This window comes from Manacus vitellinus, unplaced genomic scaffold (assembly GCF_001715985.3).
Source record: "Manacus vitellinus isolate BGI_N305 unplaced genomic scaffold, ASM171598v3 scaffold_29_pilon, whole genome shotgun sequence".
NCBI lineage: Eukaryota > Metazoa > Chordata > Aves > Passeriformes > Pipridae > Manacus > Manacus vitellinus.
Genome location: NW_021940207.1, coordinates 4,459,366 through 4,474,885, shown reverse-complemented (window position 1 = coordinate 4,474,885; position 15,520 = coordinate 4,459,366). Strand labels below are relative to the sequence as shown.

Sequence of the window (15,520 nt, the reverse complement as noted above, 5' to 3'; positions counted from 1 at the left end):
AAAGAAAATAAGAAGGAGCAAGATTAAGCAAAGAATCTATTAGTGAAAAGAACTCTCTCCTCACACTCCACCTTGTAATGGGATCTAGCCTGAGTCAGCGTAAAGCATGAAGCTGAGGTACATGATGTCTTTCACGATTAAGCTGTTTTCTGATAAGAGACAATGCTGCAGAGAAGATGGGTTCCCAAGCTCTCTGCTGAATTTAATCCAATTGAAAGTAAAAGGAGATTACTGCCTTCACATTTTTGAGGAAGCAAAGGTCATTTAGCATTGGAGAAACATCAAACTGAAGCACATTTTTATTAATTCAAAAGAAGATAAAAAAGAAGCATCACTGGGAAGAAAGTTTGGTACCAATATCTGACTATAGGTAATCTTCTTTGGAAGAGTAAATGCCACAAAGTTACAGATTCCATTCCAGGGGTGACAGCTAAGCAAATTCCCTGCCTGTCTCCCCTTACCAGAACAGTCACCTATGTTTGCACAATTGGTCAAAAAGGTTGTGCCTTAAAGGAGGATGTCAGATAGGCACATGGAAACCCCATTTAAATACCCCAAATCTTGCTCCAGAGACCTCAGCCTCTAAGTTTATAAGGCTGTTAGGAAAGTTGGGAGTTATCCCTCACCATGTGATCAAACAAGTGCTTGGCCCAAGACTGCTGATGGGGCTGCAGTGAGGGGTTAGAGTTCACTTAGAGGCCCTTGCCTCTTCATCATAAATCAGTGTTTGTAAACATACCTGGCAGCAAGTGGTGGAAAAAGGAATATTATTATTGTTCCTTTTGAGATAGCTGAGGTACATGGAGATCAAGGCCAAGTGAGTGTCTGTGTTCTGTTCTACTGCATCTACTTGTGACATCTGTGTGTGTGAAAGCCTAGGTATCTCAGCAGCCAGCATGGAGACATGCTGTATGATGAATTAGGCTGTACAAAATTTAGTGTAGGAATGTCCCAGCATCTTAAAATATATGCACCCTGAAAGCCAGTGCCAGATTGAGAAGTGAACCAGATGCCTCAAGTTTCAGCCTAGACCTTTAAACCTTAGTCTATCCTTCTTTCTTGTTGAAGTTATTAAAACCTGCAACAGTGATACGAAATATATTTGGTCTCATTTTCTTACCCTGTCATCTGGATGATGTATTATCGAACAAGCAACACTTCCACTGAAGAATTCTTGAAGGTTCCCTAACACAGCTGTTCCCACATGTTAATTGCTTTAAGGTGATTTTTATTCTCTGTCTTCAGATTCTTACCATCAAAATTACATGAAGTGCATAATGAAAGGGAACAGGGAAAGTAGCACAAAAAGCATTGCACAAAACAAGAATGATCATGTTTATGTGTCCATTAAAATTCTTCAACCCAGAGCCATATGCTGAGTTTCCTGTACAATCTTGCTCGAATTCTAACATGCATTAGCTTTCATTTTAAGAACATAAACATGAGCTACGTTTGTATCCAAGCTATAATTTATGAAGTTCTCAAATATTAAGCCCTAATTACCTGAGTCACATTCTCTTGCTCTCCTAATGAACCTGTTATAAACAAGGAACCTGATTTTCTTCTCATTTGCGTTGATATATATGAGGAAAAATTCCTTGCATGCTGAAGTCAATGAAGTAATTTGATTGTACAGCCAGTGTTACAATAGGTTATACCTGTCGTGTGCATACCATGAGGTGGTGATGAAGTTAAGCCAATCTTTACTTTCTGTCCTTCACAGATTTTCTTCACACAGTGATTGGAATACTAACCTCACATCGGTAGCACTGGACATGGAAGTCACGATCCAAGGCAACAATGCGTACGGTCTCCTCTTGTCCTGGGGCCGGCATGATGGGCTCCTTGCACACAGAACATCTCGGAGCAAATTTCCTGAAGAAGGAAGAGACAGTCTCAGTCATCCTCAAACTTGGAGTGAAAGTTTTTGTTAACTGGACCAGCAAGCCAGAAACACGTGCATTTGTACAAACACACTTATGTACGTGCACATACGTCACAGCTGGAGCTTTGCACAGCTGCCTTTTTGGAAAGAAGACAGGAAGGAGTACTTTAGTCTTAAAATGTATTTTCGGGCTTGTAGGATATTAAAGAACATTTTGCAGACTTTTAGGAGAGGACAAAGAACATCTGACAGGCAGCAAAGCATATTGTGCCTGTCCTAACTAACAACTAAGGTGAATGTCCCATAATTGTGGCATCTGTGCACTGCCATAACCCTTAACCATCTCTCTAAGAAAGCCCATGCAAATCCCAAGGTTAGAAAGATGACCACAATTTGCTTCAGGAGGATCTCTTGAAAACAAACCCCAAAATATTAAAATTTGGAGATTGGAACAAATAGGTTAAAAGTCTTGATACAGATGGTAAAAAGAATGCACCACACTCATTTGTTGAGGTTTATCCCATCCACTTTAAAATTCGGAGCCATCTTACCCACTTATGCACACAGGAGCACATTCCTGGCTCACTCTCAAATAAGAAGATCAGGGCAATTCTGACTTGCTGCATTTTCTAGCTAAAACCAGCTCTCAGTTATCCAATAGCAGATTGCCCAGGCCTAAAAGGGAACAAGTCTGGGTGCAGAGACACCAATGCTCTCTCTTCCAGTCAGCCTTAGAATTGTATAAGGATAATAACTCACTGCGTGAAGGGACTCACTTGAATCAGGGTCAACTCAGGGATCAAGAGAAGCAGAGGCCTTTATTTTTCCCCTTATACTGCTCACCATATGCCCTTCTGGCTAATTCACCTGGGTTCTATATTAACTCTGGCTTTGCTCCCCCGAGTTCCCATGAGAAGTGGCCATCTCTACTCCTAGGCAGGTGGGGATGCTTGGGAACATTTAGCCTGTGGTGAAACATTATGTGCTGTTTTGGTTCAAAACCTATTGGTACCAATTCCCTGGCTGCAAATTCTGGTTACATAAAAGGAAACTTACACCTACAGAATCTGCTGCCGTATAATGAGAGCCGGGGTCAGGGGCTATGGGGGACAGAGGGCAAAGCTTATGGCAAACATCAGAACATGAGGAGATCAAAGGCCCTTCTCTTCTGAAATGCCTACTAAAGATTGACTCTGCCACCCAGCCTGTCACATGAACCATCTCAGAATTAACTAGCTTAGAAAAGAAAAAAAAAGAAATCTATCTGTACTAGGAATAAAGAAAAATATTAATTTCACTGGCAGCAGATGAAAGATGTCTGTGTAGCTGCGATCTAACGAAAAAATGAATTAAACAGTGGCTATAGCGAGCGCTCTGAAAAATAACTTAAATGGATCATGATATGACCAGAGCTGTAATCGCAATTAATTATATGCTGCTTCATGTAGGCACTTCCTTGTGCCATTTAGCTCAAATGTGGTATTTAAAAATACTTCAACATTTCTTTGTCCAAGCTACAGTCAATAATTCAATATGAGCCAAATATTATCTTCCAGTACCCTGAGATAACTCCTGCAGATTTTGGGGGTTGTGGATGTGCTACTCAGGGCCTGAGTTCAGGGAGAAGCTGAGTGACAGTGTGAGCATCAGCTACAGTTTTGTTATCAAGAGGATGTAGATGTAGAACACTCAACCTCCAGATAAGGAGCCCTAATCAATTAAAACTGGGCTGGGCAAAGTGCTGCGAAATGTGTGGCTGGCCAAAAACATCCTGAGTGTCACACTGGATCTCATGCTATTCCCATCATCTTCCCTTCAGTCTTTCACTCAGTGATTTTTATGTCCTTTCCTTGGATTGACAGCCTCCCACTTCCCACTCTCAGAGCCCCGAGGTCCATATGCAGTCACTGCCAAAAGACTTCAGAGTGGGACATCAAGCCTTTCTCCTGAAAGCATGTGAGCCCTTGGCCTGTGGGGCTTGTGGAAGGAGCAGCCTCCAAATTGCACCCTTCAGGTGCCCGAGTGGTGCATAAACCTCCTGTTGGACCTCTGCTCAGGACCACATTTTACCTTAACATACAACTGGTGGCACAGAAAAGCAAGGCAATACAGCAGCTGCCAATTAACCCAGCCTAGCTGAGCTACAGGGAATATCCTTGTGTTGGATTCTAACACGCCATTTGATTGTGGCTGCTTCCCTTTCTGTCAAGTCAGCCTACTTCTTTGAGCTTTCAGACCCACACACTGATGTCACGAGGCTCTAATTAAGTCTACCCCCTTAGAAATTAAGAGATAAATGGTTGAGATGTAAACTCACATTTGTCAGTATTGATTTCATCTTTTAATTGAGGGGTGTAGTGTATCTGTCTTTTCCATACAGGGCAAACATTTGTGCTCTGATTATATCTACCTGTCTTCCCTAGATTAGTTGTGATGATGGGGGTGGTAGCGTGGCAGTGACAGAAATTACTTGAAACTCTACCTTTCAACTTACTTTAAATAGCAGTTTCACTATAAATTATTACCAGGGCTGTATTTTCAGCAGCTTTAAAAAGCTAATTAGCAACTAGAAACAAAAGGAGCTCTGAGCAGCCTGTGGCCACAGAGATCCCTCTAGCTGGTAAGCAAACACCTGCAGAGTGCAGCAGGACAAGACCTCTCTTAATTGCTCAGTGGAAAAAGCAGGGAGATGCTGATGTGAAAGTGCAGGTACAGGCAGTGAGGAGAAACATGCACATACTGAGTGCAGGGGAAGGCAGAGCACTTAAAACAGAGGGAACACAGAGGTTATCCCTGAATTCAGCTCTAAGTGAAACAGGGATCAAGCAGCATCAGTCCCTAACCAATTAATCTTGTATGCCAAGGTGTGCCTGCTTAGAGCAAAGCTCTGCCTAGTATTTAAGAGCCTTGGGAGGAAATGGCAGAGGGTTCAGATCTCAGGCTGAACAAGGAGGACTTTTAGGGACAAACGAAAAAAGACAATAAGCAAAGCACTGACAGCAGCTTAGGCCATACTTATGGAAATCCTCGATGCAATGGATGTTCCCGCCAGCATCCACAGTGAAGGGGATCCCATCCAGGCTGCGATGGCACATCACACAGGTGAAACAGTGGGGATGATAGGCCTTCCCAGTGGCTCGGAGGATCCTTTCCATGATGGGCTTTGCGCAGACACTGCATTGCTCCAAAGTATTCTGCAAAGAAAACATACACAACAGATGTGAGCACCATCTCAGTGGAACATCTACAAAGGTCAGCTGGGTTGAAGGCTGCTGCTGGTCTACTTGGAAGCTTTAGCCATTTCTTCTAGATAAGTGCAGTACAGTCAACAGTTATCAAAGACTATGATAACAGCACAGGGCCTGGGTCAAGCCTTTATATAGTGTGACAACACAAACCAGAGCCTTCTCTCAGCAGCTCTGATAAACGATCAGAGATGGCCCATCAGGTGGGTGTGTCAAACACTGCAGCTTCTGCAGCCAGTAGCACATGAAGGAGTTCTGCAGCCTGCACTCCTGGGCTTTTGCCTGTGGACTGCCCAGTCTGAGTGACCTTTTGCAGCGGAGATGATTAGAGACAAGCTCCAACAGCGATCAGTGCAAAGCTGAAGTGCAATCTCCTGGGGCCACACAGAGACCCCCTAACTGCTCTGCCAATACAGATCCCATAAAAATCTTTATCTGCCTTGTGTGAAAATCTTGATCTTCTCTCTCACCACAGAGAATACTGTTGAGTCTGGGGAGAGCGCAAAGCAGAGGCTGCAATGAAAGCATCACAAGGACAGGAGTTCAGGATGACTTAAATGGTTCATTTATCTCTGGCCCACAGTGTTTGAGATAATGACTGTGAAATGCCAGCTCTAAGGCCATGATCCTTGCTGCGCAGGTTTTACATATTGGACTGCTCCTGAAGTGTTGGAGCCAAAAAAATTCCCACCTTTCAAGTGGGGTCCGTTGAATGATTCAACTCATTTCAACCCTCACTCACCCCTGCAGTTAATTATAGAAACACCAAGATCATTTTGTTTCAGACGGTTGTGTGTGAGCCACACCAGCCCTTCTGACACCAGCTGGGTAACTTACCCTTTCAAACCAAGCACTTAAAGACACATGCCATAAATGGAGAGTGCAAACCACATAGGTGCAAATAATATGATTTGGATCATTTCACCGGACTTTAGGAAAGCAAACTTAATCTACCATTCTTGCTTCATGCACCTGAAGTTATCAAATAATGTCATCAATCAGCATTTGCACCTTGGGTGAGGGAGAAAAATCTATAAGTACACTACTGATTATCATTTAGATAGATAGAAATAAGGAGGGTGGAGAAATGAAAAAATCTAACAGGATAGAAGCATAAAAAGCTGCTGAAAGGCAGATCATGTTGACTAGCACAGGAGGGCTTAAGTTCTTCTGCTTCCTCATGCAACAAAATTCCCAGGGAAAGTAGTGCTTTGACTGACCGCATTGTTATTGTTTCTTTGAGCCAATATTCTCAGGGGCAAGATCCAGTCCTTACATGTGCAGCCAAAATGTATTGTCAGATGAATCACCCAGGAGCTCAGAAAGGTTACTTCTACATTCATACATTTCCTATCATACATATCTCTGGGCTGCACGTGACTGGTAATGTACAAACATACAAATACACAAGTTCATATCAGAAGATCAAAAGGATTGTTTTTGGAAAGGTCTATACGAAAAGTCCTGAATTTCAAACCATATGAGTACTGCCTCACAGATTTGTAAAGAGAGTAGAGCCAGACTAGCATTGAATTCAGACTGGATTTTGCTTTATACCTTGTAATAATGGGCAGGAAAGAATGACTGCTGGCCCTTCTGTTGGGTTGCTGTCACCATCATCATCATTATAACAGTAGCTGGTATGCCAGAAAAAGCAAGGTCAATAATTTTCTCCTTGGAGAAATAACCTGGCAAATTTGCCATTTTGCTTTGCATAAGCAGATCACATCATCTCAGTCCACATCCAAGCTGTTCTCTGTATTTTTTTGCCAAGGAAGGAATGCAGCATACCTGCGGATACTGATGGAAGATTGTGCCATTCATAAGGCGTTTGCTATGACACCTTCTGAATACACACAAGTACTTGGTTTGCCTCACCAAGTCACTGCTTGCTTCTTTTCCAACAGTTGCCAGCAACAGAGGCCAAAGTATGAGAACAGGGCTAGCAAAATACAGCAATTCCTTAGGATGTGCTTCCAGCCTCCACTGATTTCTGGTTTAGGGACTTCCTGAGACAGAGCTTGGCTTTCCATATTTTGCCTCAAGTGGCATGTTTCTCCCACGAACTTTCTTGACAATTTTTGAATTCTGATAAACACTGAGCACCCACAACATGACCAGGAGTTCCCTGGCATACAACCACATTGGGGGCCGATCAGCCCAGCAGTTCCCCTGGTCTGCTACCACTGCCTAGGGACAGGCCCTCCAGACAGCAGCACTGAGCACAGCCCGTGCAGGACTGTGAACAGAGCAGAACCCTGCAGCACCAATCCACCCTGCAAGGGGATTTAGCACCAAACACCATGGCCTGGAACTTCTCTCACTACAGCTCTAACTCCTGCTCACACATTTCAGATACACTGAGTTTAAGACTGCAAGGGATCATTAGAACCATCTTGTCTGAATTTTCATGTTAACATTGACTTCGGTGGGAGTTTCCCAGTGACCAGGACAGCAGGCAATCACCCTTATGGGTTATGCCTTCTGAAAACACACATCTTCTGCTCCCAAATCTCAGCTCAGTCACACTGTTTGACATTCTCGCAGCTAAGTAAGACAAGCATTTTAAATTAACCAACTCCCGATTAAACCTTCTATACAACCTGAAAACTAGACCTGAGAAATTTATTCTTTTCATCCTTCAAAGTCTGTACCAGTGAGGAAAAACAAAGTCATTAGTTTCAGACTCCAGCTCACTCCCTGTCTGGGAGTGTATTTGCTTAAGTCACTCTCCTTGCTAGAACCCTGGCTCAGACCCTTCTCTTCAAGGTGTTACCAGATGATGCCAATGGGAAAGCTTCCTTGATTCACACCCATTTGACATCAGGTTGCTGTAAGGCAGGATTTGGCCTGTGGAGCTAACAGAGTTTTCTTTGACTCTCTAATCAGGTTATCCCACATGCCAAAGTGCTGCCCCAGCAGCTAACAACCTGCACAAAGGTATTTCTGCACATTATGAGAACAGCATCCCTGTTGGATTATAAATTTGGCTTCTTGATTTTGCTCTCTTTCACAGTTTAGCTAACTCTCCTAACACCTCCCGGAGCTTACAAATCTACAAAAAGCCAAACAAGATGAAGAAAAATGCCTAGCAGCCCTATTTTTTTTCTTCTCTCCCAAGCTGTTGTTACAAGCCCTCTCTGTAATCAACAGGTAGAGCTGAGTGCTTCTGATCAGCTACACCAAGGGCTAAGGCAAGGCGCAGAGAAGAAAGATGAGAAACAGTCAGGAAAAATCAGGCCTAGGGGCTGTGGTCAAATTCATAAGAATATGGACCACAAATCCAGTGTGGGCTGAGGGGTAGATTTATTATCCTTTTCCCATATTTTGTCTAAGAAGCAGGGAGTGCCCTTCTTTTTTAGAGAGACTTGTGTCTCCAAATCCAATCTAGACTTGAAAAGCGCAGGGAAGGAACCATCCATTTCTAAATGGAAGGTTGGCACAATGTTAAAAGCTGAGTCTGGGTCCATGTTTTTTGAAGGCAGAACTGCTTACCCACGGCAAAGAAAAAGAATTGCACATGGAGAGAATAATGCACCCTAAAACAGCAGCCAGAAAAATAACACCAAGCAAAGGTACAGTAAAACACAAAGAAAGAACTGAAATGACCAGGGTATCAAGCATCAGCTTGCAAGTAAAAACTCAGAGACTTAAACATGTACAACGCAATCAGTGGCAAAGTGGGAACAAGCTGCTTGGGACCAAGCATCTAGAAGCAAGTGGTGGTGGGATTTGTTTGATCTCCCTATAGCAATACTTGTTCCTTCAGAAACCACAGAAAGCCAAAGGGAATCACTCTGCAGATGTTAGGTTTAAACATGGGACATGAAGTGAAAACCCAGACTGCTGGGAAAGACTTCTGGGTTGCAAGAGCCACAGAAGACTGGAGCTGGGAAGTGTCTGAATCCCCTCCTGAAAATTTCACATCCCAGATGGCAAGGTGACAAACAGCTTTGGGGAGCAGAGGTGCAGTGACAGCCTATGGGCTGCAGCTCATCCTGCTTCCTTAATGCTGCAGATTATAACCCATCATAACCAAATTCTGGGTGACAGCAGTAACTCACAAGGTCGTGCAACACAAGGACACTCCCACAATGACCTAGCAATGAGTGCACAAGAAGAGCCACACAGACGCTTAGCCATTGCTTCTTCTGTATTGGCACTGCATCCCAAACTCTAATGAACATAAATAATCTCTCCTGCACTCTGAACAGCAGACAGAGGAGAGCTCATGCACAGGGACATGAGCATCATACTGCTTATTTTGCTCAGAGAGGGGAGGGAAGTTGCTGGAATAAATTACATTGGCAACTCATGCACAGGGACGCAAACTCACTTTCTGTGAGCACTGCAGGAGAAACACATTTTTCGAAGTGACTGAGCAGAGGAGATGGTATTAAGCTGCATGAATCAAAAGTGACTGTTGTGCTAAAAACAGGCACATGGTCAAATACTATAGTTGAACTGTAACTTAGGAAAGTGTGGTAAGTGACTTGCTTTAAATCTTGTGACTCCGTCCTTCATTTCCTCAGACGGCAAGGAGAGCAGAGCAGCAGATATTTTCCCCTTTGTGGGATAATTTTTGAGGCTTGAAAATGTTTCCATACTTAAGTGAAGACAGAACACTTTAATCTCAAGAAGTCTGGTGAATTTATAAACCCCAAATTAGATCAGGTCAATTGAAACAGTGCACTTCAAATAATTTCAAATGGTTTCATTTAGGTTTTGGGTCTGAAAATATATAGTTGGGTTACAAATTATATATAAAGCAGACACTGGTGGAGGGGTTAAGTGTCAAGATGTAATTTCAACAGTTTCAAACACTTTTTTGGCATTATTTCTAGAAAAGGAAAATCCAAGACCCGATTTCCACCTCAGGCTCCCCATCTGCTACCTCCACAGATGGGTAAATCTTGGCAAACTAACATTTAAGTCACTAAAAGCCATCACAAAATTCCTTCCTGCATATTTGAGGAGACAGTTTGGGCATGAGTTAATCCTTCTCACCTAGACTGATCAGCTGAACACATTATTAGCAGTGGGTGACATGCTCCTTCCCTTCCTGCTGCTCTCTGAGGGATAGTTTCAGCAATGGAAAGTGCTGCAGAAGCACCTTAGCCGATGCTCTGACCTCCAGACCATGTTGCCATAGCTGTATCAGTGTGTTGGGGCAAGAGATGTGATCCCTGACAATCCAAAATACCCTGGAAAAACCCCCTAATTCACACACAATGGTAAGCAGTGAGGCTGTTCTTTATATGGTATAGCTTGTTTAGCTGGGAGATGCAAAGGAAGATACTGGAATAAATGACATTGGCAACCCTTGCTGGTAACTGGTCTGAGCTGTGCATGCAGCTCCCACTTGCACAGTGCAGACTCTGGCCCCAGAGGTTACTGTATTCAGTGGCTTTCAAATCGTTCTTCCATTCGGCTCAGGTTTTAGTGGCTTTCCCAGCACAGTAGCAATACCATGGCTGGCATGCTTCTCCTCTGCTGGAATTTGCTTTTCTTCAGGAAAACTGAATTCAGCTTTGTAGTTTTGGACTTGGAGCAGCTGGAGGAGAATCTGGCAGAAAGTCCTCTTAAGTACACAGGATAAAGGAGTCCCTTCCCCTTGCCCTGTAACTATTAAAGACGAGATATGTTTTATGGCTTATGTTAGTAGCAAAGATGACAATGACAGACAGTTGAATCCACAAATGTGCAATAACAGAAAGGCCACGATGAAAATGGAACAGCGCTTGGGAAATGCTTCTTAAATGATATGTAGATGTCAAAATATGCTCTACAGTGAGAGGAGGAAGGAGCTCCACTTGCTAAGATAGCTGTCTTATCAAGTGAAGGCTGAGGGATGGCTTTGCCTTTGTCTGAGCATACCAAAGGCTGGAGAGGAAACTTACAGAAGGCTGCTGGATGTGGAAGGCACGAGGCTGGCCATACTACCAGCAGAATAGTATATATTTTTAATGGTGAATCTAATTAATGTTTGGAATAGCACAGGCAGGGACTACAAGACTTCTCTGATGCTCAGTGCTAGTTTGGATAAGACCCACATCTGTTTCTAGTACTACCAAGTTGAGAGTGAGGAAGGAACATCAGGGTTAAATGATCTGCTCTGCATTATGCTGTGTCCAACCACAATCACATTGACTCCTTCCAGCTAAAAATCCACAAGAAGCCTCGCATTGGAAATTACTTAACTACTCTCTGGCACTCAAAACTACTCATCTTTTGTAAATTCCTTGCTCTGACAACACAGAGATCTTTGTCCCTTTAAAACAGCTGTGCCTATGAATGTAAGAAATGCGTGAACTGTCCTCCAAAGTGGTAGGCTGGAAGATAAAAAGCCTGGATTTTACTTCTGGCTTTTAAACCAAGTAACTGCTATAGGCAAAGCACTCCCATGCTCTGCGCCTCAGTTGGCCTGTAAATCAAATGGCTGCAGAAGTTACATATTCCAGTGAGAAACTGGATGCTGTTAGGTTTGATAAATACTTGTGAAGTAGTCTGTGTGCCTAAATTGTTACTTAATGGAAACAATGTATTTTTAGCAGCAAAAATTAATTTTTTTAATCTGTAATGATTGAAACACATCTCAAAAGTTGACCAGGTGTGACTTTGGGAGGTGCAGTACTGGGGAACAGCATTTGACTATTATTCAGAGTATTCCAAGATGTCTATAGCCATTTGCAAGATTAAAGTATTTAATACTGGGGAAATGCTTCTAATTTAGAGTTGACTTTAAAAAAGCATGGAGAATAAAAAGTCAATGCATATGAAATTTTTTCAACAACAATAATTACAGTTGCACTGAATACTACAGTAAGCCAAACAACTGAAAGCATCCTTAGCAATTGCTATGTAAAAGGACATTATTAAATGTCTTTGTAATGAGCCCCAGTTTCTTCAGTAATTTTCTTGTGAAGCTGCATTTCCAAACCTTCTCACATCTTGTCGACTGCCACCAGAAGAGGGGATCTGCACACTCCCCACAGAATTGAAGCAGTTCATTGTGCATGTTGGTGAGCACAGCTCACACTTGGTGTTAGCACTGCCAAGCACACCAAACAGCAGGTATGAACCTCAGTATAACCACGTGAAGTCAGTCACACTACACCAGGAATGCACGTGGTCCAGAAAACATCCAACCAGTAAGCTGGGGCAGGCTTTTAGAGTGCTAGGGAAAGGAGCATTCATAAAGCACAGCAGCACCAGCAGAGCACAGGAGACAAGCCTGCCTTGGCAGGGAGGGATGATCTGATAAGACAGTTTCCATCTCTGATTTCTTCAATCCAAGAAGATCCAAAGTGCACGACCAGACCTTCATTCCAAGCCGTTGCATAATACAACGCCTGGCGCAGGATGCTGATTTTCAAAGATTTCTAATTTGAAGGAAATCCCTCAAAATCCCTTCCAGAATGTCAGAGGTAAACAGTTTGTTCAAGGCTTCTGCAGCTCAGGCGAACTGGCACAGAGCTACCGCGGAAATCCCTGGCCCGCGTCGCACAAGGCAGCCATGCCTCAGCAGATTAGTGTTGCTTCACACCACTGCGGTCGCTACCTAGAGATAAATCATCCCATGGCTTTGCCGAGTGCAGAAAGATGTGTTCGAGGATTTGTTAGGGCTCTTTTCCCATTGAAGTGAACCTTGGTAGCTTTAAAAACTATGATATTCTATTAGCTTTGCTCCTGAGGGACAGGGAGAATACGTGGTAGGTTTTGATAGCCCTGTGTTTTTATCTATTATTAACACACGTCAGGTGAGAGCACCTACAGATCATAACTCAGGGCTCTGCAGTACAAAGTGCTCTGGGGGACAAAGCAGAGCTGTTCTTTATGGCCAGGCACTTCCAGTCTTTGTGCTACAGATGTAGTGCTGCTTGCTGTACACATTCTCACCATCAAATCCATCTCTTCCCTCAAAACACGATGTGCCTGACCTTGCACGTCACCCCGGGAGTTCTGCCTAAATAAAGACTATAGGTTCTGTCCCCTTGCGATTACTTTCTGCGCAGGCAGCAGAATTACATGCAGCTGGGAGATGTGGCATACAGCGAGCACATACACTCTGCTCCTTGTTTAGACACAATTGTGGACAACACAAGAGATTTCAAGCCTAATTAGCAACACCAAGGAAGCTGTTAGAGAGGCATTTCCAACTGTTTGCAGTTTAAGCTGATTAGAACTTTGCAAAAACAAAACAAAATTGTATAGAAATTGTTAGGCTAAAATTCAAGTCAAACTGAGCCGCATCAAAGGAAATAAAGAAGTGACTATCGGCAAGAAGTGGGCTCTTTTTCTTTTCTTTTGGTGGTGAATTTAATTTCATAGCCTTTAATAAACCCAATGTTCCAATCCAAGCTTGCCACTCTGGCAAAGAGCTTAACCAAAATAACACTGGAACTCTGAGCTGGCAGACCAAAGAGACTATAAATTGGTCAAATCCGGGCACAATGCAAGAAAAAAAATCCAAAATTCCATTCAATATTCCTGTTTTAGAATTTTGATGTAACTGACCATTGACATGGAAATGTTATCTTGACCTTAACTGCTAAAGCTGACTTGCAGAGGAAAAAATGACTGACTTTGTGACATCTTGGTGGTTATTTATAGTTCCCCTCACCCTCCTCTTTCTTGGTATTTTTACATTAGAAATGAATTCTCGCCTGCCATGCGTTTCCTCAAGGATTCTCCGAGCAATGCAAGAATTTGTGACATAAAAACCATCAAGAAAATGGAACCTTGTTGATCAACATGGAAAACAAATTTTAATTGGAAACTCTGTCAGTAAACTAGCATCCAGCAAAGCTGAGCTTGCTTTGGTTACTGATTGAACACTATTATTCTTTTAACTACAACCTGTTTAAAGTTGGCATTTTCTGCTTCCTATGCTCTCCAAGAGATTTCCTGGAGAAACCAAGGGAAAAGACACGGCTACTACTCAAGAGTTCAGGTTCTTCTGAAGTTGGTAAGGAAAAAAAAATGGCAGAATCCTTCCCCTTCACTCCTTGAGAATAAAAATCCCACATCTCTCTAAGCCACAAGGAAAGGAGACAACCTATTTTCATCTGCTTATTTCAAGCCACAGATAAGGGAATTTCTAATTTGCTTCTAATAGCTACTAAATAAATTAAATATTTCAGCTAGATATCAGTTTAACAGCTACCCTTACCACCCTAATTGCTCAAACAGTGCAAAACTTCTCCTGAACATCTCATATAAGTTACAAGTGAAAGTCATGTTTTCTGGTGTCAGGGACAGAGCACTGGAAACTAAGGGTGCTTGGCTTCTGTCCTTGGGTTCCCCAGTGACTCAGGGAATAATTTCAATATTTCATTATTTTCTACCTCTATCCTTCACACTATCTATGGAGTGGGTTTAGTAAACTATGAGGAGGCCGGTGGTGCTCTGACAGAAGTCACATCTCCATTATGAGCACCAAAGTTGGCACCTGGAACTACCGAGAAATAAACACATCCCCAAAATGAAACAAACTGAAAACCCAAGCAAGAAGGTAATGAGATTTTGCACAGAATTTCATGGAGCTTTCACTGAAACACCTTTTGAATGCAAGGTAATATTTTTTTCAGTGTATACGTGCAAGTTGTGAAATACAGGTCATGGCAACAGTTCAGCATAAAAATAGCTGCATTTAATAGATAACGTAATCCAGTATAAAGCTTGGAAAAAACCCCACCAAAACTCTCACAACACTTGGATGCTGCTGCTACCCAAAGAGACAGTGAGAATATGATTTTTCCAAATCCCTGATATGTTTCTTAAAGAGTTGCCAAATGCATTTATGTCCCTGATGTGAGGAGAACATCTTGGAGCCTTTAGGACAATGGGAGACTTATCTGTGCCTGGAATACAAGGGCTGAAAAACTTTGTGGGTACTCTGAGGTCCTTCCTAAGGGAGGGGGAAAGTGGGCTTCTTATTTCCTGAAGAAAGCTTCCTGAATGAAATGTGTACTTTTAAAGACTTAGAAAGAACACTGGGTACAGCCCACAGACAACCAGTACAGGTCACTGTCAAGAATAACAGAAAACAGAATTTAGTGAGTCAATGTAAGGCAAGAACTGTATTTCTATACTCTTTTCCCTCTCCACCAAGACTAGAAATGTTATATTTTTGGGGGCCAGGATTTCTTCAGAGGCTGGAACTGAGTTATCCCCTGGAGTGACACCCATTCTTCTATCTAGAGTCAGACTTTAATTGGAAATAAATCCAGGCTGCTGAGTAAGTCCAGGGTCAAGTATATCACCTAGCAGGTACTGGCATTATTTTTAGATGCATTGACATCCCTATTCTTTTCATTCAGGTGACCTGGATGTTTCCTTCAGTTCCTGGTCTGGAGAAGCAAGTATGAGCCACCTGCTGAGATAAGAC

The 15,520-nt window shown here is 42.7% G+C and overlaps 1 protein-coding gene across 1 annotated transcript in view; it reads right to left on the bottom strand.

The window, feature by feature from the left end:
- The window catches only part of LPP (LIM domain containing preferred translocation partner in lipoma), a 311,735-nt gene that overhangs the window by 15,039 nt on the left and 281,176 nt on the right, over nucleotides 1-15,520 (bottom strand). The window contains exons 11-12 of the mRNA XM_029960801.1: nucleotides 4,901-5,079; nucleotides 1,755-1,875 (exon numbers count right to left, since the gene is read on the bottom strand). Of these exons, the coding sequence (XP_029816661.1) occupies nucleotides 1,755-1,875; nucleotides 4,901-5,079 (300 nt within the window). The remainder of the gene's footprint in view (nucleotides 1-1,754; nucleotides 1,876-4,900; nucleotides 5,080-15,520) is intronic.